The 26,410-nt window shown below is 46.6% G+C and overlaps 1 protein-coding gene across 1 annotated transcript in view; it reads left to right on the plus strand.

Moving 5' to 3' along the window:
* ELOA (elongin A) overlaps positions 1-26,137 on the plus strand; it is a 169,721-nt gene extending 143,584 nt beyond the window's left edge. The window contains exon 11 of the mRNA XM_086955794.1: positions 22,416-26,137. Within this exon, the coding sequence (XP_086811920.1) occupies positions 22,416-22,477 (62 nt within the window). The 3' untranslated portion in view covers positions 22,478-26,137. The remainder of the gene's footprint in view (positions 1-22,415) is intronic.
* Positions 26,138-26,410: the final 273 nt, after the last annotated feature.

Below are 26,410 nucleotides of genomic sequence, written 5' to 3' on the forward strand. Positions count from 1 at the left end.
TCGCTATCGTCCATAAAAAATCAATCCACATCTCTACCAGCTCTGACGTCAACCTCGCCAACTCTGAACACCTCCACTTCCAGATCCACATCGACCCCAAGACCACACTCAGAGGCACCCTCCTCTACAGACCACCAGGACCCCGCGCAAAATTCAGTGAAGACATCACGGACTTCATCACTCCACACGCGCTCCCCTCCAAAGATTACATCCTTCTGGGAGACCTCAACTTTCACCTTGAAAAGAACAACGACCACAACACCACCACCCTCTTGGACAACCTCGCCAACCTCGGACTTAAACAACTGGTCACTTCCCCCACCCACATCGCAGGTCACACACTCGACCCCATCTTCACCTCCAGCAATCATGTCTCCTTCAGCCATACTACGGATCTCCTCTGGACTGACCACAGCTGCGTTCACTTCACCTACAACAAGCCGAAACCCATCAACCACCTCCAACCAACTCTGCAAAGAAACTGGAACAAAATCACCATCGACCAGATCTCCTCATCGCTCCTCCTAAACACCCCAGCCCACTCTTCTAACCCAGACCAAGCCGCCACCAACTTCACCCTATGGTTATCCAACACCGCCGACACCTTAGCACCACTGAAAAAACGTCAAAGCAAACCTGGCAGCAAGAAGGCCTCATGGTTCAACGATGATCTTAAGAAGTCCAAGAAACTCTGCCGCTCCCTTGAAAAGGCCTGGAAAAAAGACCCAACCACTAGCACCAAGAACGCCTTCAAAAACGCCACCCGCTCACACCACCAACTAATCCGAAAGGCCAAGAAAACAGCATTCAAGGATCGACTAGACAACAACGCCCACAACAGCAAGGAACTTTTCAACATCGTCAAGGAATTTACCAATCCCTCGGCCAACTCCAACGACATCACCCCCTCTCAAGCCCTCTGCGACTCCCTAGCCTCATTCTACCACAACAAAATTGCAGACATCCACAACAGCTTCGACAACCAACCCGGAGACCAACCCACCCAACCATATGATGCACATTCTCCCCCCTTGATCACCCTTAACGACTGGAACCCAATCTCCACTGAGGACACCATCCGCCTGATGAACTCCATCCACTCAGGATCCCCCACAGACCCATGTCCTCACCACATCTTCAACAAAGCAGACTCCGTCATAGCACCGCACCTCCGAGACGTCATCAACTACTCCTTCAACTCCGCCACCTTCCCGGAAAGCTGGAAACACGCTGAACTCACCGCCCTTCTGAAAAAACCCACAGCGGACCCCACCGAACTCAAAAATTACCGCCCAATATCACTCCTTCCTTTCCCGGCCAAAGTCATCGAGAAAGCTGTCAACAACCAGCTCGCCGCTTTCCTCGAAGCCAACAAATCCCTCGACTCCTCACAATCTGGCTTCCGAGCAAAACACAGCACTGAGACCGCCCTCATCGCAGCCACAGACGACATTCGAACACTACTGGACAATGGAGACACAGTCGCCCTCATCCTCCTCGACCTCTCTGCAGCCTTCGACACAGTCTGCCACAGCACCCTTTTACAACGCCTCAGAAACATCGGAATACAAGGAAAAGCACTTGAATGGATCACCTCGTTCCTCACCGGAAGAACCCAGAGAGTCCGCCTTCCACCATTCAAGTCCGAGGCCACTGAAGTCATCTGTGGCGTACCACAAGGATCCTCACTCAGTCCCACCCTCTTCAACGTATACATGAGCCCCCTCGCGGCCATCGCACGCCAACACAACCTCAACATCATCTCTTACGCGGATGACACTCAACTGATCCTATCTCTCACCAATGACCCCAGCACCGCCAAAACTAACCTACACGAAGGAATGAAAGAAGTTGCCGAATGGATGAAACACAGCCGTCTGAAACTGAACTCAGATAAAACAGAAGTCCTCATCTTAGGTACATCCCCCTCTGCATGGGACGACTCTTGGTGGCCGGAAGCCCTTGGAAAAGCACCCATCCCGACAGACCACGCACGGAACCTAGGCGTTATCCTGGATTCTTCACTTTCAATGAATAGACAAGTCAGCACCGTATCCTCATCCTGCTTCAACATTCTTCGCATGCTCAAAAAAACATTTCGCTGGATCCCCACCGAAACCAGAAAAACAGTCACCCATGCTCTGGTCACGAGCCGACTGGACTACGGAAACACCCTCTACGCAGGTACTACCGCTAAACTCCAGAAGAAACTCCAACGAATCCAAAACGCCTCAGCCAGGATCATATTAGACATCCCGCGTAACGAACACATCTCTGGTCACCTGAAAGACCTCCACTGGCTACCCGTCAATAAGAGGATCACTTTTTGACTGCTAACCCACGCACACAAATCACTCTACGACATCGGACCAGAATGCCTCAACTCACGACTGTCCTTCTACACCCCCTCCCGCCAACTACGTTCTTCCAGCCAAGCCCTCGCCACTGTACCTCGCATCAACAAGACAACCATAGGAGGCAGATCCTTCTCATTCCTGGCTGCTAAAACATGGAACTCACTCCCCACTTACCTTCGCCTTACCCAGAACCACCTAGCATTCAGAAAGCAACTTAAAACGTGGATATTTGACAAGTAATCCTCTTCCCCTCCCTAAGCGCCTTGAGACCCTCTGGGTATGTAGTGCGCTATATAAATTCTTTGACTTGACTTGACTTGACCTCCTGGCGTTGAAACTTTTCTACTATGCAGGAGGGATTTGCCTCACCTCACCTGCCTGCGACTCAGGCGAATGGAGCACCGCTCTCTCCGTTGGTACTCCCAGCTTGCATGCAAGCTGGGAGTACCGACGGAGAGAGCACCGCCATCTTGTTGACGGATATGACTCTATGTATCCGAGTGTAGGGATATATGCTTTGTACGAGTCCGGAGCCTGTTCGTGCATTTGTGCCACAATGTCTGCGTGTGCGTGTACAGGCCTATATGGGTGTGCACATGTGTCGGTGTGTGTATATCTATGTAAGCGTATATGGCCGGACTGGGATGTAAGTGGGTATGTGTGTGCACATGTATATGGCAGGACTGGGACATTACATTATAAGCTGCACATTTGATAAAGATGTATCTTAAAATATTTTTTCTCATGTAGCCTTTTTATGTATATTACAAGAATATGTGCACCGCATGCTGTAAAATACAATTTTTGTACTTGATAATGTTGGACTTCACACTGTTGGCTAATAATGAAACACTTATGTGCCAGGATAACAGCCTAGTAGGCCGCTCAAAGGATCACAATTCCTGTGCACGGTGGCTCAAGGGGATCCATCATGCACAGGAATTGTGATCCTTCGAGCGGCCACAGCACGGCATCGACCGTCCTACTTTGCCGACTCTTCACCACGCGGCACCGACCGCTTGCTTCCAGGGACCCCCCGCCATCGGCCTCCCGCCAGGCCCCGGCACAAGCTCAACGAGTTTTAAAGCAGAACCTTGCATAAATCAGCAGTAGGAGCTGGATCCCTTCCCTCTTCGGACCATTGAGTCCCGTTGCCTTGCACCAATAGTGTTATCTCAGGCTTACAGTATCACTGCCCTGATGATGATCCCAGTTACCCCATGAAAGGGATTGAAACGTTGTCGGCCTCATAAAACAGCATGCACACAAATTACTGTACCCCAATGTGTCTGCTGCTACATATCATGCTTGTCACATCATGTATAATTATGAACAAGCAATTTTTCTGTTTCGCCTGACTGTTTTGAATTTGTTTTGTTTTCTTTATGATTTGTGTGTTTAAATTGTCATCCTGTCACCTTGTCACACCTGTTTGTGTATTGCTTTGGATACAGGACTGAATCCTACTGGATATTGCAACTGTCATTTGACAGAAAATTCATTTATTTGTATTGAATTTCCTAGTTCTCATGTGGGCCTTCTTGCCCGAAGATCATCACTACGCCGCCCACGCCCTCTCAAAATGCAATACCTCGGTCACTCTGATGCGCTATTGTTAACCTAATTTCTCATATGGCTCCTTTTTTATGTATTTCCTCTTTGCTACTTAATCGGATCTATGTGCGTTATAAACTGCCTGTACTGATCTTAAGCTCTATTCAATTTTGCTGTTTTTCTTTATCTTTTTACTTAATCTATTTTCTCACTGCCGTTTAATTCCTCATTGCCATTCATCTCCTCATTACTATTTAATCCAAGTTATATGCATTATAAACTGCCTGTATTGATCTTGCGCTCATTCAATCTTGTTGCTTTCTTTTGCTTTCACTAATTTCAAATTCAACTCAATTGTTCCTCTTTTCTATTGCCACTCTGCTAAATTGTATAAACGCTATACATCTCTTGCCACCTGTAGGAACGCTAATCCCTATTTGTACACTTACTCGTACTTCCTCTAGGCTCCTCTAAACACTGCCCCCACTCCCTCCGGCATCCAGCTCCATTCAGGTCTTTAACCTCTGCCGATTACTCTCATTTAAGCATCCCAATTTGTCTATCCCCCCTCCTGAATCTATTGTTTGAGGCATATGGGCTGCAGACCACACACTAGGGCACAGATAGTCATCTGGTGGTGGGCCGGGATGATTACACTTTGTTGTTGTCTTGGAAGAGAGTTGTCTTTGTTTGGTAGATGACTCCTCCTGTAGAGCGTAGTGCGCATGGGCATCGACTCCATCTTCAAATTGTTTTTTTCCGCCATCGGGCTCGGATGTGTTTATCCTTCGGTCCCGTACCGATCTCCTTTCGACTTCCAGTCCTACATCATACCATTGGTATCGTCTTCGATTGTGATTCCAGTTACCCGCGTCGAAGAAAGGCCTGCGCTTCTTGATTCCAACGTTCGTCGGGGCCTACTGGCCCAACTGCGCCATTGGGCCTTTGGCTCATGGAAAGAACACCCTTAAAGAATTGCCCTCCGTGTGAACACAAATTCCCCCACACTGACCTACGTGAGGTTTGCAAGGACAACTCATTCTGCACACAAATCATAATATACCTCACGCCCGGAGACTAACCTAAACAGCACTACTTAAGAACTACCCCTAAATCAAGAAAATCTCTCCCCGGTGTGTTCTACGTATTTACATAAATTTAACAGTATGTTTCTCGGGCTGACTGAAAGCCAGGATTTCCCATGATGGGTGTTTAATCGGCTTCCTTGGGCTGGACCACCCTACTTTGGGTCCTCAACTGACTGCTGGTGGGAAGGAGATTGTACCAGTTCCTCCCATGCTCTCGCCGAATCCAGCGCTTTCTCGTTATCCAAGCGCCGCGCTTGTTGGAACCGAACAACACCCTCGCTGCTAGCACATTTAAGCAGCTCGGCCCTCCACCTCTTGCTGCTGGAATCCTCCTTTGATTTCCAGTGCATTGTTATTTCTCTTCTTGCCAATACTAGCCCCAGATCTATGAATTTACTAGTCACCTTTGTCTTGGAGGTATGATGGAACCAATGTAATATGCATGTGGCCATGTCAAAATCTAACTGGCGCTCTGTAACTAAGTTCAATAAACCTCCCACTTCACCCCAGTAACTCCCCAGGTTCGGCACTCCCACAGCATATGCTCTTGCTCCACCCCTTCACTTTTGCACCTAGGGCATACAGCATTGTCAACCTTAAAATACTTCTTGATCTTACCAGGTGTCAAATATGCTCTGTGTAGTATAAAAAAGTGCACCAGCTGGAATCGTGCTTTCCTGGTGCTTTTCCACGCCCTGAGTAGAATATGTCCCCATGCAGTCTCCGGTATGGGCTTTCCAATGCCTGTCTCCCATTTCAGTCGTAATGTATCTAGTGGAGCTATTCCCTCGTTCAACATTCTCGAATAAAGGGATGTAACTGCTTTAAATGTCCCTGCTGTCATCACTGCATACTGACATGCCATCATTGTTTTGGGCTCTACCAATCCCTCCTTCCAATGTTTCTGAGGGGCGTGCACCAGGAATCCCCCCCCCTAGGGAGGTCGTATCGTTCCTACAACGCCATATAGGTCATTAATGCACCACCCTCGTATAAATCCCCGAGTAACTGGACCCCTGCTTGTTCCCACTCCAGCAAGGACGTCCAGTCTCCACAATGGTGCAATGCTGTAACCATCCCCAGTGGGATTTCAGGAGCATATGGGTGCGGCACACCTGCTCTTCGCTTTCTCCGATTCCAGCATAATCTCAGTGTTTTCTCTTCCAGAGAGCGATCTCTGAGGTCAAGCTTTTGTTGTAATATTTTAAAGGATAGGATGTGTCTCGGTATTCCTCTACCTCTCAGGTTCTCAGGGACCCTAAATGCTATTGCGACTGCCTGCGTAAGGACCTGTAGTTGAGCTGCTATATAGTAAAGCTCCAGATCAGTAACCGTTAACCCGCCCTCTGCTTTCAGCCTCAACAGTGTTTTTAGGCCACTCTGTGCCTCCCAGACCCCCCGAGGAATCCCACTATCATAGACGTCAATAATTGGAGCTCTGTATCCGTATGGGCAATGTTCTAAAAAAAATACAGCAGCCTAGGAAGTGCCACCACCTTTAACAAGGCAACCCTTTCCATCACTGACAACGGAAGTGTACTCCAAAATGCCATGCTGCCCTTCAGTGCTCGTACACATCTCCCAATTGTCCCTTCTAGTATAGCATTGGCCTCATGGTAGATATGCACACCAAGGTATGCTAAACAGGTCGACTCCCAGCGCATATTCCATGGTATCGTAGGTGCCGTCCTCCTGGGTTTCACTGGAAACAAACATGTCTTGGTCCAATTTACCTTTAATCCTGAAATGTCGCCAAATTCCGAGAGCAATCCTGCCACCCCCTCCAGTGCTCTTTTTGCATCCGCCAGAAACATCAATAAATCATCTGCATATAGTGAGATGTATTGCTGTTCCCCACTGAACGCCAAACCCTCATACCACTGTCCCAACCGAGCTCGTGCTGCTAGATGTTCTATTTCCAAAGCAAATAATAGTGGAGAGAGTGGGCAGCCCTGTCTTGTCCCGCGGGTAGCGGGAGGAAATATTCGCCCCCACCTTTACTCTAGCCACTGCAGAGGTATACAACACTTTTGTCCATCCCACGAATGCTTCTCCCAACCCAAAACACCCCATTGTTTTATACAGGTATGGCCATTCTAAACTGTCAAAGGCCTTCTCTATGTCCACTGAAAGTATTGTGGCCATAGGCGAGTCAAGGCGGTCCTCCCCCAAAACCCTCAACAATCTACGAATATTTGTGTGTGTATTTCTAGTTGGGATAAACCCAGCCTGATCCCCATGAACCAAACTGGTCACATGCTGTAGTAGGCGCTATGCCAAGATCCGACTTAAGATCTTATAATCTGTTGACATCATGGATAATGGGCGATAGGCTGCCATGTCTGTACTCTCTCTCCCTGGCGTTAGCAATGGGATAATGAGTGCCTCTCGCATCGTCATAGGGAGTTGGCCCAGTTCTTGCGCTTCTCTATAGACCTCTAGCAGCCCCGGGGCCAACAATTCTATATACTGCGAGTAAAATTCTAACACCAATCCATCTACTCCCGGAGTCTTATTGCTAGCCATATGTTTGATTGCGCTCCTAATTTCTTCGATTGTTTTATCTGGGCCCAAATGCTTTGCTTGTTCCTCCTCCAGTTGCGGGAGGGGGGCGCTCTCTAAAAAGGACTTGATGTCTGTCTCTCCTGCCACCAGTGTGCTCTTATACAACGTTTCATAATACTCCAGGAACCGAGTCATAATCTCTCTCTGAGTATATATTGTACTACCTTCTTGCACCCTCAGTGCCATGATCGGGGAGCCTCGTGGAGAGGGACTGGCCAACCACGCCAACAGCGTCCCTGCCTTGTCCCCCTTCGCGTGGGCCTTCACAACATATTTCTTGTAATCGAAGCACCGTAATTTCTCTATTTCTGTAGCTACTGCTTCCTTAGCTTCCACCACCTCTTTTTGTACTTCCGGATGTTCAGGCCTTGCTAGTTCTGCCGATCGTAACCTGTGTTCTGCTCTTTCCACATCCTGCAGCAATACTTTCCGCACTCCTGCATACTTATAGCCCCCTTACCACCAACTTAAAGGCGTTCCACTCCATTGCCCTAGTGGAAGCTGTTCCTGCATTTTCATTAAAATAATGCACTATCCCCTCTCTAACTTCTCTTTGGAAAACTGGGTCGTCCAACGTTTCAGGACACAATCTCCAGGTAGGGATTTCGGACTTTTCCATCGTCCAGTGTATAGTAATCAACAACGGGTTGTGGTCGGATAATGTACTAGCAAGATACTCAGAGTGGGTTATGGAAGGCACTATCGACTTTGAGCATAATATTGTATCTAGTCGAACATAGAGTTCATGCATTGCCGAGAAATAGGAATAATCCCAGTCTCGCGGGTGATGGATTCTCCACACATCCACCAAATTCCATCTGGTTTGCCATTCTAGTCTATATTTGGACAATCAGTGAACTGGGGAATCTGGCAAGGGGGGTGCGACCTGTCTTGAGAGACATCCGTTATTTAAATAAAATCCCCTCCTACCACTACCGGGTCTGCAAAGTAATGTGCCAATGTACCAGACATGCTGTCCAGGAATCGCGCCTGGTCTACATTTGGTGCATAGATACTACACAACGCTACTTCCCTGCCATGTAAACACCCTTCAACCGCTACAAATCTCCCTTCGGGGTCTATGGTTTGTTTAGTTACCTGAAAGGGGACCCCGCCCTGATCCAAATCAATGCCCCCCTTGCAAAAGCCGAGTATGACGTACTAAAAACCTGCCCCCTCCATCTGCGCTGCAATGCTAGACCCTCTGATTTAGTGAGGTGCGTTTCTTGGAGCAATGCTATATGTACTCCTCTCCTGACCAGATACGCATGGACCTTGTGGCGCCTTACATTCCAAGTGATACAACATAAATCAGGTATTGCCCCCATCGTAGTAAATTAACCGTCTCTCCGCTCCCTGTACAAAGATGAACACACCGGTGATCCCCTTACCCCAACCATTCCCCCAATCCCCCGTCCCTCCCCCGTCTGCTGTTGCCGGAGTGACCTGCGGCATCCATAGACTATTTGCTTCTGAGGCCTCAGTGTCTGATTGTGCTTTGTCCTTCTCCGAGTCCGTGCTCCCCGGTGACTGCAATATCTGTTCACCCGACAACGCCGTCATCGCTTCCAGCACTCCCTGCCTTTCTATCTCGGTCTGTGACTGCGATGGTTTCTGCATACACTGCCGCCGACGTCAAAGCCGCTGTGATTTGCGCTTATGAAGTTCCCTCGAGGACTCCCGGAGGTGACGCTCCATTCGGTCTGTTCTAGCCCTGTAAGTTTCCAACCACGTCCATGCGTCCTCTGGTGTATCGTGGAAATGATTGCCACCATCCATTATTATTTGAAATTTGGCTGGGAATAACGATGTGTATTGAAGGCCTTCCGATCTCAGCTCTCTTAACTGATCTCAGCTCTCTTAACTGCCAGGAAGGACGCGCGGCGGTGCTGGATCTCCAATGTATAATCCGGAAAGATAGTCACTTTGCCATTCTCGACTTGATATGGTCCATCTATTCGCGCTTTTTGGAGTAATAAGTCTCTGTCCTTATAATGCAGAAGTCTAGCTACCACCGGGCGGGGAGGACACCCCGGCTCCGGTTGTTTTGCAGGTACCCTGTGTGCACGCTCCAAGGTGTAGAAGGGTGAAAATCCCTCAACAGCCACCACAGTCCTCAGCCAGTTCTCCAGGTATTGCACCATGTCTGACGCCTCCACTTTTTCAGGCAGGCCCACCACGCGAATGTTATTTCACCGATTTCGACTTTCTGCACCCTCTGCTAGTTTCTCCAATGCCTGTATGCGCTCCAGAGCGTCCGTCATTTTGTTCTCCAATACAGTTTAGGCCGGCGCCACTTCTTGCAGTGTTACCGCCACCTGTTTCACCCTATCTGCAAGCTTAGAGTGGTCCGCTCTCAGGAGGCCAAGCCCCGTTGCCACCTGTGCAATGTCTTGTTGCAGGGCCGTGCGTGAGTCAGCAATCGCCACCACCATACAATCAAACTGCTGCTGCATTTTGGAGTCTTGGGGTGTTTCCAGTTCATCCAGCTCGGCCTGGGCCGGCGTTTCGCTGTTCGGTTGATGCGCCCCACCCTGCTTCCCTTTCGTTGTTCCCATGTTCTGGCCCTCCGGAGTGTGTTCAGGTGCAAATAGACTCGCCACGGTGCCCCGATCTCCTAAGGACTGCCAGTGTCTGAGTCCGCCTCAAACGAGCTCAAGAGCCCTGTTCACTAGAAGGGTCCCTGCTCAGTGGCGCAGGTGCCCCAGCGCACGGATCGCCACTCTCCCTCAACAGCGCAGATTCAGGAGCACTCGATTAGATTTCGTCCCGCCGCCGTCAGCCCCCGTCAGCCCCCATTCAACAATGTTTGCTCTTGCTCTTATGTTCAGTGGCAATAGTAGAGGAACAATCACTCGGACCCCATAGGAGGTTTATGTACAGCTTCTCCACCGGCTACTTTCAGGGTGTACTCTCTTTGCTGCTCCAGACAGCGGCCTATGCCTCATGCCCCCTGGCACTACCACGAATCCAGATTCCGATGATGTATCCCCCTCATCCAGGGCTAACTCCCCCAGGCCTGCATCAGTTTCCACTGTCCCAGAGGCCAGAGCACTTGCCGACTGCCCTCCTCCATTCCCGAGTTACACCCCTACCGGCTAACTCCCAGCTGCAGGAGCTGCATCTCCACGGCGTGAGTCTCCTTCAATTTGCCTCCGCTCCCAGACTGACGTGTGGGCCCGCAGCAGTCCCCTCTCAATGGGCCACTTCCTTCAGACTGCGCACTCTCCCGACCCCGCCCCAGCTTGCAGGCTGCAGCCGCTCCCATGGACCCGCCTCCGCAGCCAGGGGCCCCGGGTCAGGCCGCATCCCACTCACCGAGGCAGGATTGTAAGCGCTGCTGCTCCTCCACGCACCGGCAGGCGTCCTCGCTCCGCCGCACGTTCTCCAGCTCCTATGGTGCAGCTCCAGGGGATCGGGGCCTCAGGGTCCTCTCTTCCAGCCTCCGCTCCCTCCTTTCTACAGTCAGCACTAGCACTGAGTGCCACAGCCGTCTTGTGCGCATCGTCGTTCTGGCCCTCAGCGGGTCCCTTGTTGTCACCTCCCCGGCCCCAGCAGCGTCCTGCTCCCTCAGCGGGTGGCTCCGTACAGCTCCCGATCTAGGCTCGATCGTTCTCCGTCGTCTCTGCCGCCATTTTGGGACACGCTGCTGCCAATAACCTCGGGTAGAAAAACTGCTCAAACTACCGCTCCGCGTCTGATTTGCCGTCGGGCGAGTGCCAGGGCAGGTCCGCACCCCTCCGATTGTGCTCGGTGCCACCGGGTGGGCCAAAGAACCGCATTAAATCCGGTTTTCTGTGGGGAGGTCGGTGCTCATGCAGCCTGCTCCATCGGCCTCCAAGCCACGCCCCTCTCGAAACCAAAGACCATCTCGGCACCGAAACACACTTCGGCTCCAAATTTCGACGATGCCAAACATGCTTCGGGACCAATAATTCCGGATCTGGAAAGCTCCAATACGAAAAAGAAACACAACACCAAGTCTTCGGATCCGAAACCAAGATCTGTTCCAAAGACTGCAATAGACACTGTAAAACCTTCTAATCAATTCGGTCCCAAGTAAGACAAGTCGGCGCCGAAAAAGGATAGTTACACAGAAGAGCTTTTCTGCCCAGATCCAAAACAAAAGACTCTTCAAATTCATCCAAAGACTGGACATATAATTACAGTGCCTGAAAAGAGGAAATGGACTCTCCCAAGCCACCTCCAGTTCCTCTCAAAAAACACGCTCAAACTTCCCCCATAAGAATTCCTTCACCATTGCCAGAGATACCACTTGACATTACCCCTGCACACTCACCATCCACCATGCATAGCCCTATACCAGAGGATGATGATGATGAAGAGAATTATTCATGGGGCGGGGGGTAGAAAGTGAGCAACGCAAAGATGACATAGATGACCCAGACAATATTCCTGGGCCATCAGTTGATCCCTGGGAAGATTATAACGCGCCAGATGCACCAGATCTGCCACAAGATGATGCATACCCTTCTAGGCCATCTCCTCCAGATGACACTATTGGTTTTACGCAGCTTATTCATAGGGCAGCCACTTTTCATGGGGTGGATTTACATTCAGATCCAGTGGAAGAAGACTTCTTTATGGATACATTACTGTCATCACACAAAACCACAATACCAACACTTAATGGAGTTGTAAAACATGCACCAGAGGTATTCAAAGACCCCGTCAGAGCCTGGGTAATTAACCCCAGACTAGAAAAAAAGTATAAAGCGGCTCCAACTGACCCAGCATACATCAAGGGTTAGCTGCCATTAGATTCATCAGTAGTCTCAAATGCGAGGAAAAGAGCTAACTCGCAGACAACAGGGGATGCTCCACCACCTGATAAGGAGTCCAACCTTTTAGATGCCTCAGGGATACGCACCATCTCACAAGCAGCCAATGTCTGCCGAATTACTCAAGCTTTGTTAGCAAGATATGGTCAAGCTCATAATGATGAGCTAGAGACACTTATGCAACATTTGCCAGAACAATATAAAGCCAGGGCTTCTGACTTAATACAAGCAGGCAAGGTCATTATCAATATGTCAATCCGATGTGCTTTAGATGCTGCCTACACAGCCTCTAGAGCAATAAATACAGGAGTACTGTTACGTAGACATGCCTGGTTGCGCATCTCTGGGTTCAAGCCAGAAGTACAGGCCAGAATCCTAAATCAACCTTTTGACCAGCAACATCTTTTTGGTCCTACAGTTGATAATGCACTAGAGAAAATGTAAAAAGATACGGACACTGGAAAATCCATGGAAGCCTTACAAACTCATACCAACCGAGCGTCCTTTTGTCGCTCCTCTTACAGGGGCACCTCTAAAGGTTTTCAAACAGACAACACCTCCTCTTCCTATAATGCGTCCACCCAAACCTCGCCCAGTAGAGGTTATTACAGAGGAAGATATAGAGGTAACAACAATAAAGGTAGAGGCAGAGGCAGAGGCAACAACAACCGCAATGCCTCCACTCCCAAACAGTGACTTCCCTCCCATCCCCCAGACCATTCCACTCCTGTTGGGATAGATTACAACAGTTCCTACCTGTCTGGAACTCTATCACCACAGACAGGTGGGTAAGACAAATAGTTCAGTCAGGTTATTGCCTGGAGCTCACTTCCACTCCTCCAACAATACCACCCAGACAGCATCCCATGTCACAGGAGCATCTCACTCTCCTAAAACAAGTGGTTGCATCTCTACTGCAAAAGAATGCAATAGAACCAGTCTCAAAACACAGGAGTTTACACCCTATACTTTCTCATCTCCAAAAAGGACGAATCCCTCATGGGCTGAGGCCCCTGAGGCCCCTAAACCTTTACATACAGTCCGATCACTTCCATATGGTCACTTTACAGCAGGTTCTGCCTCTGTTAAAACAAGGTGACTTCCTTGCCTCATTAGATCTCAAGGACTCCTACTTCCACATTCATCAAGCTCACAGAAAGTACCTTGGGTTCGTACTAGACGGTCAACATTACCAATTCAAAGTACTCCCTTTCGGAGTAACTACAGCAGCTCGAGTTTTCTCAAAGTGTCTATCAGTAGTAGCAGCACACTAAGAAGGGACAACATTCATGTCTTCCCATACCTAGACGACTGGCTAATAAAATCCAAGTCATACCACCAGTGTGTGCAGCACACGCATCAGACCATCTGCCTGCTAAACAAGCTAGGATTCACAATAAATCAAAAAAGTCACATCTCCAACCATCCCTGTCTAAACAGTATCTGGGTGCCACAATAGATACCTCCAAAGCAATTGCATTCCCCAATCCAACAAGGATACAAAGTATGCAAGCTCTAATCAAAAAATTCCATACGCAACACTCCCTACCAGCTCAAGTGTCCATGCAATTAATTGGAATGATGGCATCTTTCATCTTCATAATGCCACACGCAAGACTCCAAATGCACCCCCTGCAAGAGTGCTTAGTAAGTCAATGGAATCAGGCTCAACAACAAATAACAGATCTGGTGGTGGTGGACGACCGGACACATCGCTCTCTGCAGTGATAGAACCCCAAAAACCTTTCCAAGGGCCGGCCGTTCATAGAGCCTGTTCCACAAGTGGTGCAAACCACAGACGCATCTCTCACAGGATGGGGAGCACATTTGGAAGAACACAGAGTGCAGGGCACATGGACACTGCAACAGAAGCTACTCAACATAAATCATCTAGAGTTGCTAGCAATTTTTCTAGCTCTAAAATCGTTTCAGCATTACCTATCAAGCAAGGCTGTATTAGTCCATACAGACAATATGACCGCAATGTATTACATCCAAAAACAGGGAGGAACACACTCCTTACAGCTCTCCCGGCTAGCACAGAGCATATGGACGTGGGCTATTCCTCAAAAAAGCTTTCTCTTAGCAGAACATCTAACAGGAGTTCACAATCAAGTTGCAGATCTGTTAAGACAACAGATACACGTGTGGGAACTTCATCCTCAACTTCTTCAACTTTTCTTCCACTAGTGGGGCCAGCCAAAGAGAGATTTGTTCGCCACACACGCAACTCCAAATGCCCAAGCTCCGCCGCCAGATATCCACACCCATTGTCCAAAGGCAATGCGATCTGGATGAGTTGGTCAACCAAATTTGCATACGCTTTTCCACCATTCCATTAGTGGTGCACAAGCTACAGCAACATTCCCTCACATTGATTCTCATAGCACCAACATGGGCAAGACAACCGTGGTACACCACACTACTAGAACTCTCGGTAGTACCACATCAAAAATTAAAACTCTCTCCACATCTACTGACACAGAACCATGGAGAGATCATGCATCCAGACCCAATGCAGCTCAACCTAGCGATTTGGCTCCTGAGGTCTTAGAATTTGGATACCTCAATCTTCCGCCTGACTGCATGAATGTTATAAAAGAAGCTAGACACCCCACCACTAGAGCATGCTATGCAGCCAAGTGGAAAAGATTTGTTGTGTATTGCACAAATAACAACATTAACCCACTAGATGTTTATATACAAAACATCCTATGTTACCTGCTCCATCTACAAAGATGTAGTTTAGCGTACTCCTCAATCGGATTACATCTTGCTGCCTTAGCAGCTTACATTTAAAACAGACAATATCTGTCATTATTTAGAGTACCTGCCATCAAAGCATTTATGGAAGGACTCCAAAGAATAATTCCTCACAGGATGCCACCCGTCCCTGTATGGAATCTAAATATTGTTCTCACTAGACATATGGTTCCTCCATTTGAACCCTTGCATAAGTGTGAATTACAGTTCCTTACATGGAAAGTTGCTTTTTTAGTTGTTATTACCTCACTCAGAAGAGTAAGTGAGATCCAGGAATTAACAATTCAAGAACCATTCATACAACTCCTTCACAACAAAGTGGTTCTTAAAACAAACCCAAAATTCCTTCCAAAAGTCATTTCACCGTTCCACCTCAATCCATCTATTGAGTTGCCAGTATTCTTTTCTCAACCACAAACAGTTGCGGAAAGAGCTCTACATACATTAGACGTAAAAAGAGCGCTCCTCTACTACATTGATGGGACAAAACCATTTAGTAAAACAAAACAATTGTTTGTGTCCTTTTCTCCTCCACATAAAGGTAATCCCATTTCAAAAGCTGGGATTGCACAGTGGATTGTTAAATGCATTCAAAAGTGTTACCAAAAAGCAAAACACACACTATCCATTCCCCCTAGGGCTCATTCCACCCGTAAATTAGGGGCATCTATGGCATTTTGTAGGAAATATACCCCTAGATGATATCTGCAAAGCAGCTACATGGTCGACACCACACAGATTTACAAAACACTACTGTGTAGATGTGCAAGCAAAACAACAAGCTAGTGTGGGCCAGGCTGTACTCAAAACATTATTTCAAACTACTGCAATAGGTACTGGTGGTCGCCGCTAAGAGAGAAAACTGCTATGCAATCTATGCACTAGTGTGTGATCTGCAGCCCATATGCCTCGAACGGAAAATTCTCCTTACCAGTATGCATCTGTTCTTGGCATGTAGGACTGCAGAGCCACACACGCCCACCCTCATCCCCGGCTACCTATATCTGTTCCAGTAATATCTTAATTAGATACACAAGACATGGACATCTTTTTCTGTACTCGTACAACTCCATTTCCCCAATGGCGAAAAACAATCTGAAGATGGAGTCGATGCCCATGAGCACTACGCTCTACACGAGGAGTCATCTACCAAACCAAGACTCTTCCAAGACAACAACGAAGTGTAATCATCCAGGCCCACCACCAGATGGCGATCTATGCACTAGTGTGTGGTTCTGCAGCCCTATATGCCAAGAACAGATGCATACTGAAAAGTAGCATTTTCCTCTCTCTCACTGTCTATCTCTCAATCGCCCTTACATTCACCGTCATTAAACCTTCCCTATCTTCTGCCTTGAGCACTCACCTCACCCTCTTGCGTCTATCCCCTTACCCCTTCCTGTCGCCTAAATCTTTTTATCACTCCACCCTCCCTTCTTTTCTCCTCCATCTCCACCAACCAACTGTCCAATTATGTCCCACCTCAATCCCGTTCTTACATCCCACCTCATTCCCGCCCTCACCAGCAAATATCCCTCCCGTCACCAAACATGGCCCCAACTCTTGGACCATTCCGTGCCCTCCCAATCGTTCTAAAAATGCCAAGAAAAATTTGAAACATAATTTACTAATTCAGCATCCCGAAACCCAAATTGTTGACAACTACCACAGCTCATGTCCCACATAAAATCCCTACTACATTTTCTCATTTTCTACACCAAACTTCCCTCCAAATGGAAGAGCACCTTTTTGCGCCACCTCCTAGTATCTAAATCAAGCAAAATCCCTTACGGTTTCAAACTATCCACCACACCATCCCGACTTTTCCTTGGTGAAATTGACATTTCCATTTTCAAAACTGGCAATATACTGTTTTAAGCCACCGAACACCACCTCACCATTTTCAAGCACCATATCAGCACCCTATCCCACCAGTTGTCCACACCTACTCCTCTCCCCGCACCTTCGCAACCCTAAGACCCACCCCACCCCCGGCTCTCCCATGCCTCCCCGACATTAACCCCCTGTCCCTTCTGACATACCAAACCCCAATTACACTCCCCTTTCTCCGACCTCTATTCTATCACCCTCTCTTGAACCCTCCCTTGAGTCAATTCCTACTCCTCTCCCCACATTTTCTCACCCCCAAGACCCCTTCTGGCTCTCCCCCGCCTCCCCGAGGCTAACCCCTCTCCCTCTAGACATACCAAACCTTTATGATATAACCCTTTCTGTGGCCTCTATTCTATCTCTCTCTCGAATCCACCCCCCCACAACTCCTCGAATTCACACACTATCACCAAACTACCATGCCCCCTAATGACAGTCTCCCTCCAACACCCAATCCTATCTCAAACCCCCCCCTCCTTCCCTCCTAGATCGCTAAAGTTGAGATCTTAGAGATTGTTTGTCAGTTGTTTAGGTCTGAGGGATCTGCTAGGGTGTTTTCAAAGTAGTGGTAACCTCCTTATCTTTAAGACAAACCGCGATCTATCTTTGCAGAAGTGAGGCATTAACTATTTTAGTCCAGCGGGGTACTAAGGACATTTTAATCTCACGGAGCAAATTCGCTGGTAGAGGGTCGCTAAAGTGGTTAGAGGGTTTTAGTGCTATTAGGATTTTGAGAATAGGAGGAGGTATGTGCCTAATGCTCAATAATAGTGTTTCAGAAAATAATTCCCAAGATCCTCTTGGGACTGCAAAGATGAAACATCAGACAAAGACTGCTCAAATCTTAGGACCGCACAAGATTTTCTGCCTTGAAAAAGCCCTTGGCCAGATGGCCATCGGGCGAAACACGTGTTGTCTGCTCTTCTTTTGAAGCATATTTCTGGATTAAGACACATGATGATAGGAAAGTAGCTTAGATCTAGGGAATTATTTTCCGAAACACTATTATTGGTCATCGGGCACAGACCTCCTCCCAAGCCTAATCTTTACTTCTAAACCAGTGGCTCTTGGGTGTAGCCACTTGGGAGGTGTGTGCCAACTACAATATTTGGATCCTTTTGGCATTTGGATTTTTGGCATGAACCCTAGCACCATCCACCCATTGCCTATACAATATGAGGATTTTGAGAATGGCACTTTCATCAAATGTTTCAAATGAATTATTGCTCCTAGAAGCTTTTTTTTAGGGGATGTGAGCTGTAAGACATGGTGTCTCGGCCATCAGGGGTGTGGCGGGGATGCTAATATGAGGTGAGAGGAATGTGCTCCCTCGGTGTTCACATGTTACTTTCGATCTTTCTGGTCTTTTCCATGAAGAAGGTAGCAAAATCCTCACCACTTTGCTATGGATTAGAACTTGTAATGGAAGGGCTGGGTTTCTTATTGGATTGTTGTTTAACAAGTTCAAACAGTTTTTGGAGCGATTCCTAGCTTTATGTAATTGAACGCTAAAGAAATTTGCTTTTGCTTTTGAGCTTCTGATAGATGTGTTGTAAATGCTCCCCAGAGATTTCATGTTTTCTAGGGATGGTGCAAATTTCCACCATTGTTTGGCTAATCTAATCTTACATTTTTCTGCATTTAGGCTGTCCTTGAACCAAGGTTTTGAATCTTTAGTTGCAATATTTTTACCTGTTAGAGATCTAACCAGTCTAGAATGTTCCACATGTTGTAGGGGTCTGTTAGGTCATGGACATCAGCCATCGCCAAGGGAAGTGTCAAGATGTTCTTGCTGAAGGATGTCAGATCAGTCAAGTTAATACGCTGCCTGCTCCTTTTTCATTGTTTGGGTTTCTTTGGTTGAGTCTTTGTCTTCACCGATTCTGTGATGAGGAAAGTGATGTGGTGGTGATCTGCCCAGTCACATAGTATCATAGATTCTAGTTGGATGATATTACTGTTGGCAATGATAAGGTCTAAAGTTGCACCCAAGTTATGGGTGGAACTGTCACAGAATTGAGTCCGATTGAGGTCCGCTAGGAAGGATTTATGGCTGTTGACTGCTGGGTATTCCAATGGAGGTTGAAATCTTCGAGGAAGATTTAGGCGTTTAGGATCGTTTTTGATAACTTGTTCTATAAAAGTGATATTATCTCCTGGTGGGTAATGGATTGTGTGAAATTTGCTCAATGGATTGTTGTTGCTCAGAATGTCAATGCATAAGTATTTGCATGAGGATTGGGTAATGTCATGTGACTGTTTCACTGAGAGATTATTTTGGTGTATGAAAGCCATACCTCCGCCATGCCCATTGGTCTATCTAATCTAATGATATCTTGATTAAGTGGTACTAGTAAGTCAATTGTAAGTGTGGAGGCCTGGTTTAGCAATGTTTCAGTCAGCATTAGTATATCCAGCTTTTGTGAAAGTATGAGGTCGATCGCATGTTTCACTGCTGATCTGCAATTGAGTAGCATGCATTTAAGGTGTTGTTTGTTGTCGACAGCGGTTGACTGAGTGATGGGTACATACTTTATATGTTAGACTTGTTTACAGCTCTGTGCTTGGGCCTTTGTTCTCTGTGTGGGTTAGTAAGAACCGATTGGATTTGGTCCAAATTTACTATATTTGCAGAGCAGGTAGGATTACAAGAGCTGAGGCGGTTTTAAACTTCATTATCTAAAAGAGCATCATTCAGTCAAATGGGCCTTGAATAGGCGTTTGGGTAAGGTATTGTATGCGATCTACTATGTGGAGAAGCCAAGGCAGTTGAAATCCTGTATTCTGTGGGGAGTGATGTTGGCCTACTGCCATAATTAATATCTAGGGTGTGGTTGTATCTATTCCTCATAGGAGTTATATTGTTCCATCTGTTGTTAGTCAACTCTGAGGTTATGTGTAGTAGGATTTTCAGATCTGCTTTAAGTAGTTGTAGGCCATGCTTAGCAGCACAGCTCCAATGGCTGACGCTTAGGGTGGCTGATAGGCTGGGCCCTGATGTCCCGGGTATCAGCAAATTAGCTTCAGTGCTGTTGCGCCTAAGCGCCTGGTTCTGAAATCTCTTGATTTTCAAGTTCTATGCCACTGCAGGGCCCAGAGCCTTCAGAGGGCGAGGTTGTGGCTGCCTTACTCCTCGGAGATCCCCTTTGAGTTTCGGGGGGGGAGGGGATTGGCGAGAATTAGCGGTTTGGATGGCTGCATGTGCAACAAAGACTGGGGCCCTATTCTAGTTTGAACTGCAGCTTCCATTTGAGGACTTTAGGGAGCAATATGACCTCCCTAGCGGTTGCTTCTTATTACATGGTGCGGTCTCGGCAGCGGTCTGCAGACACTGCCTATCTGAGCTGTGGTTACTGCATCAGGGACCTACAAGCTGTCACCTGCCTTCACAGGCGACTGCGTGGTGATATGATGATGCCTCTAGACCTACTACGACCCAGCTGGGAGGAGGACCTGTGGATTCCAATCACAGAGCACAAGTAGCTCGCATGTCTAAAGTATCAAGGAATGTGCGATTCAAGCTCATCAATTTTTTTGTGCTCCACACAGCACTCCTCATCCCAGGGAGGATTAATAGCTATTTTGCTGTCGGGGACGCAAAATGCACCCAGTGTGCAGAGATTGGAGCAGAGTTTCTCCACATGTTCTGAGATGCCCGAAATTGTTGGCTTATTGGGAGAGCATTATGGGGTTCCTGGCTGAGTTTTCCAAGCAGGAGGTTAAGTACACTCCTAGTTACTGCCTGTCATATTGGTTCCCACACACTGCAAAAACTAAGGTCTCAAGCAAGTTTCAGGATCTAGCCCTAGTTTTAGCGAAAAGGGAAATGGCCAGGTACTTGAAGAATCCAGGGGGCCAAGAGAGACAGTCTGGAAAAAAGAACTGACAAGATGGGCAGCTTATGAAAGGGCAGTGAGATTCCGTGAGACCTGGCGAGGGCAGAGATCGATGGAGGTGACCAGAGCATGGTAGGCCCTACTAGAAGCATTACAGTACCCCAGAACCGTTGTCACAGATGCAGAGCGCACCCCGAAAAAGTGCTGGGGTATGAATGAGAGCGGGGCAGACTCCTATACAGAGGGGATGCATGCAGAGTTGGCGATTGGTAACAATTAAAACTCAAGGCCAAAGATAGAGCACAAACTGCTTTTAACATATTGGAACAGGAATGATGTAGCATACCAGACTGTAAGGATGAACGAGACACAGACAAGAGAGGGGGTGAAAGATAGCTGCCGGGGGGAATATTTGAGTTGATGAATGCTAGTGATCACCAGCTGTTGAAGACACTGGCACTTTGTTGTCAAAGATGTATAAAGCCTGTCTCTTCATCAGTAGGTATAAATGATGTATATGGCTATGTGTTACTAATATGCATATGCGATGAATATGAACATGAGAGCCTGAGCATACCAAGCATTACGATATACTAATGACTGTATTACAAGACTTGATTTAAAAATGCAATAAAATCTATTTACAAAAAAGTAGTTGTAGGTCATATGTCATCTCGCGAAGTCTTGACTGATGATGTGTGATCACTGGTGCACAGAAATGGTGGATTAATGCTACAGAGGAATCTTGTGAAGTCCAAATGAGTATGAAGTAGTGGTCAGGGCCCAGCCAGCTTTCCCACTCAGGTTTGCCAGGTTCTTCAAAATTCAACTTCCTAGCACATCAGCGCAAGAAGCCGCTCTGGAAATCTCTTCCCAAGCTATCTACACTAAAGGATGCAGGAGCTGCAAATGGTCTGTGTGCCTTAGTGTATGGGTAGGATGTTGTAAGGCAGAATGAAGCTTACTCGGCATAAAGCATCATATAGAGGGTTGAGCCAATTGCTGTTGCTTGACATATTTCTGATTTTAGGGCTGTAATATAATAGGCTAGAGGGTGGTAAACACACAGCATAGTCTTGAAGGTGCCGACCTTTGGCTGGCTGCCCCTACCACCAAGTGGCTATGACACTAATGCTGAGATCAGCTATATTATGTTACATTCAATGTGTAGAAAACAACATTCACATAGCACGCAAACGCGGTACATACATTGAGTAAGCACAGAGTAACTCTAGAGAAATTGAGGGATCCCAGTTGGGAGAAAAATATCAGATTTTCAGGAGGGCTGTGGAAGTAGAACTGGTTGAGTGACTGCATTTTATTTCTTTTGGATGATTAAGAAGGGGGGGGTCGTTTGTAGATTATTGGGTTCTGGATTTCTGCAGGAGATTGTGAATGCTCCCTCTTACATCTCAGAAATGTTGGGGTGGTGTGGACTTGCAGATCTCTAAGGGTTTGTAACTGCAATTGTTCCTGAACGTCCTGTTTTTAACTGTCAAGCAACTAAGGAATTCTCTTCTGGCACAGGTGTTTGTAACTGCCTCTCTTTCCTTTCTGCAGAGATTGCTCCGATGATGGCAAAAACTATCAAAGCGTTTAAGAATCGCTTCTCACGCCGGTAGTTGCTGTGGAACCAAACTGTGAATGTATCTGTCGAAGCGGAGTGGACGCCAACCTCAGTGGTCAAAGCTGTAAGCATGGTGGGCTGCCAGGTCGATGTTTCTCCCTCTCCTGAACGCAGCTCTCCATGCTCCTCACCCCTAATTTAAGCATTTTATGCATCTCAGATGATTTTAATTGACCATCTTTCTTTTCTAGTTTTAACAGGGGTATTTCTTCAGTGTCTTGACAAAGCAGGTACTGGGTTTTGAGATGGACTGAAGTGTATTCTAACCCTCATCTCCGACTGGCCTCCATATTGGACAACGCCTGCTCTTGTACTGTGTACCACATGTGCTGTACCTGATCTTAAACTGTCCCTTTATGACTTGCACCTCTGTCACAAAATGTTGCTCAGCTGCACTGTGCCTGCTCTCAACCACTCTGATTTAACTTACTTCTCAATAAATGCATATCTTCTGCTGTTTAGCAACTGCTCATATCACTTGCCCCTCCTGGAGTCTGTCCTCTTACCTCTCACACACACAATCCTTCTTACACCACAGTAGCTACAGCCCTCAGGCTCTACCTGCTTGCCCTCCACACCTTTCTGTATTGTAGCAGCTCTTACACTAAGCTTTTTCTCTGACCTAGTCACGCCCCTCTTTCACTGTACCTGCTGTAAAACCAGGCTCGCCCTGCACTAAACCGGGTCTAAAATACTGCCATTGTTTTGTCTTACCCACTTTGTGCCCACTCGCGTACTTTGTATGTTTTCTCATGATGTCTCATGTTTTACTGTATGTTCAGTTGTCTGTGCTTCCTTTGGTGCTCCACCTGCTCTCGCACATTCTCCTTTATTGGAATCTGGTGTGTTTGGGATGCGGCTGTGTGAGAATGCGGGCTGGGGGCAACAAAGGGGCAATCTTGTGTGTCATTTGCAAAACATCTGATGTAGGGTTCATTAGGGTTGTGTAGCTCTTCACTGCTCTGGAGACATTGAAGAAACATCTGTTTTAAGTGTGTTTTTAAGCCACTTTAAATATTTTCAATTCTTAATTTCTTTTAAAATTGGATTATGTTTTAAATCCTAGGGTCTTAATAGATCCAGGAAAATGAAGTGAGTATCTTGGTAATGTAATCTGGCACTCACAAAGGAAGGTTGCGGGTGAGAGGCTTAACCAGTATGATTCTTAACAATGTGGGGGAGGTGAGCCACACAGTGCACTGGTGGCTTTGAGTCCACCCTCTGTGGTGAAGTGTTTTGTGCCTGCAGGAAGTCCTTTTATCGCCTCCCAATGTAGTTCAGAATCATGGATGTCTGTTATCAGGGTAGTCTGGTCTCCTTCCCACAGAGCTCTGAAGATCCAATCTGGCTGACTTATTTTTGTATGTGAGGTAAATCCGATTTCACCTGTCTTTCGAGTCCTGGTAGCTTTACATGTGCATTTGCCAGCAAGAAGCTATGCTGTAAATTGACATCTCTTCTATCTTGCTGGCATGATCTTGAATCTTGTGATGCTCTGTCTTTTAACTGTATGTGATAACTCAATTCTTGTTATTATTTGTGCGACAAAGTGAAATTCGACTCTCCAGCTCCATCTTAAACTGCTTCCTGTGCTTTATGGCCAGTATGCATCAGGATGCTGAGGTGTATGAACGGGGGTTCTGACTTGGCATTTTAAACAAGAGACTGACGGGCCATCCAAGAACATATGCCTTATATCGACACTTGAGGAGGATTAACTTTTGTCTTTCATTTACCCATGGAAGTGTTTCTTGCAAACTCAAAGAAAGTCTCTTATTTGTAGCTAAGTAAGAAGTGAAATCCGGAAACTGGATTCCTCTTCTCTCGAATATCAAGTGTAATGTTTAGGCTAAATGGTCAACATCGATCAATATATCAGCCTCCTTCTGCCCTAGACTGTGTAAGCTAGGCATATTCCAACATGAACTGCTGCTGGAATACTGGAGGAATATAAGGAGTGAAAGAGTCAATTGGTAGTCAAACCATTACAAAGCCTGATCGGGGGAAAGCTCAAGAGTGTTTTTCACATATAGTAGCTACTCATGAGACAACTCTTGATTGTGTGTTGTTGAAAATTATTAGAAAAAAGTAATAGCACCTGTATTTAAAATCCTGTGGGCTGTTTCACTAAGGGATGTTTGAAGATGTAACCTAGACTAAGACTTCAAATGTCTACATCCAGAATGTTTTATTGCCTACTCAGCTACTTCCTATTTGAGGGCTCCCAGTTGTACATCTCAAGATTTGCTTCATACCATAGACAATAGGGTCAAATGATTTTACAATGCTTTAGAAGTATAAATTATAAATGTATTTATTATATGTTTACATTTTGGCAACTGTTCTATGTGGTTTGGTTTCAGTGGTTTCCCCTGCTGTAAGTTATCTGTTGATCATATCTGGAACAAGTTGATGTTCAGCGTACTCTCCATGAAGGGGCATACATTTGCAATTGCCAGGCTTGGTGGGGTGCCCTCTTGCTTGCCAGAGGATTGTGATGCATTCCTGTGAGTGTCCACATCTCTTGGAGCCCATATTGCATGATTAAAGTCAATCGGGGAACAATCATCTGGCTTATCCATCAGTTACCAAAATTAGGGTTAGAAAGGCACATAATGTTTTAGCCCCTCTGTTATCTTGTTGGAGAGACTGGGTAACTTTTAAAGAATATTGAACTTCGCTGATCTGATTGAGTGTAGGGTAACAGGAGAAGTGACCTCTCCTCCTCCAGGGTTCCCAAAATTATTGTCCCTGAAAGATCTCGAGCTGTGATGACATATAACATGGGCTTGTATTAGCCAAGAAACATTGTTTAAAGTTTTTGCTTAGTAGAATTAACCAATACTGTTGACAAGCATAAAGTAACATCAAATGTGCCCAGTCAGGTGAATTCCTAAATTAAATCATGTTCACAATTCCTTGGTTCAAAGGACCCAGTTTGGGCAAAAGGCCCTGCCTTTGGATTGTGTTTGAACGTGTAATGAGGAAACTGCCACAAAGGTTATAGCTGCCAAAGCTGCACATAGTACATCTCCAAGCAACACGTCAGCGGACAGATTGTGGGGGCCTAAAAGAATTTTCCCTCTCTTTTAGAATGAGTGGTTCCAAGAATTCCAAGAGGTGTGAAACCAAGGAAGGTAGTGCAGAGTGCAGCTGCTGTCAGCTGTAGACCCAGCATGACTATAGTGGGGTTCTGAGCATCCCTTGAGCCCTTGGTTTCATAAAGCCAGTGCCATTGCAGCAACTATGAAAGTTCTCAACTTTGAAATTGTAAACCTAGTTTGATAACAGCAATAGTCTGATGTTCCCCTTCGGTTCTGATCCAGGCCAGCGTGAGTGAACTTGTTTAAGGAATGTACTCTGTGCAGCTCAAACAATGTCCCTAATCTCATTGTTTTCTGCATGCCATCATAACTAGCCCATGTACTCCGAAACATAACCCAGGAAAGTCGCAGTGGACATGGTTTCTTGATAATCTACCTGGGATGGAGGAGCAAGGATGGTACTGGGTTACATTAGTCATTTGGGGTCTCGACCTATGTAAATACATTTTCCTTCAAACTTTTTGTGGTAACTCCTTAAAAGAATATTTTAATTAGATAAGTTATATGAAAAGGAAGAAATCCTTCCATATCTTAATAAAAATCCAACTCTGTTACTGTGTCAGTATCTCCTTTTTGCCTGACTTATTGAATGTCTTTGTGCACCTTGAAGATGCTTTGTAGTGCTGGTGAATGGATGTGTAAATGAGTTAACAGTTAACTCCTCAGAGAGCGCTCTGCACGCTGGAGTGAGTTCTGCTCCATTTTACAATATGTTTTTAGTGTTTACTCAGTCAATCACTTTTATTCGATTTATTTAAAATCAAAAAAAGACACAATTACAAATAATCACAGCAAGCACAACATCAGTCCATCGATTACAGTAT

Source organism: Lissotriton vulgaris, chromosome 2_1 (genome assembly GCF_964263255.1).
Source record: "Lissotriton vulgaris chromosome 2_1, aLisVul1.2, whole genome shotgun sequence".
Classification (NCBI taxonomy): domain Eukaryota; kingdom Metazoa; phylum Chordata; class Amphibia; order Caudata; family Salamandridae; genus Lissotriton; species Lissotriton vulgaris.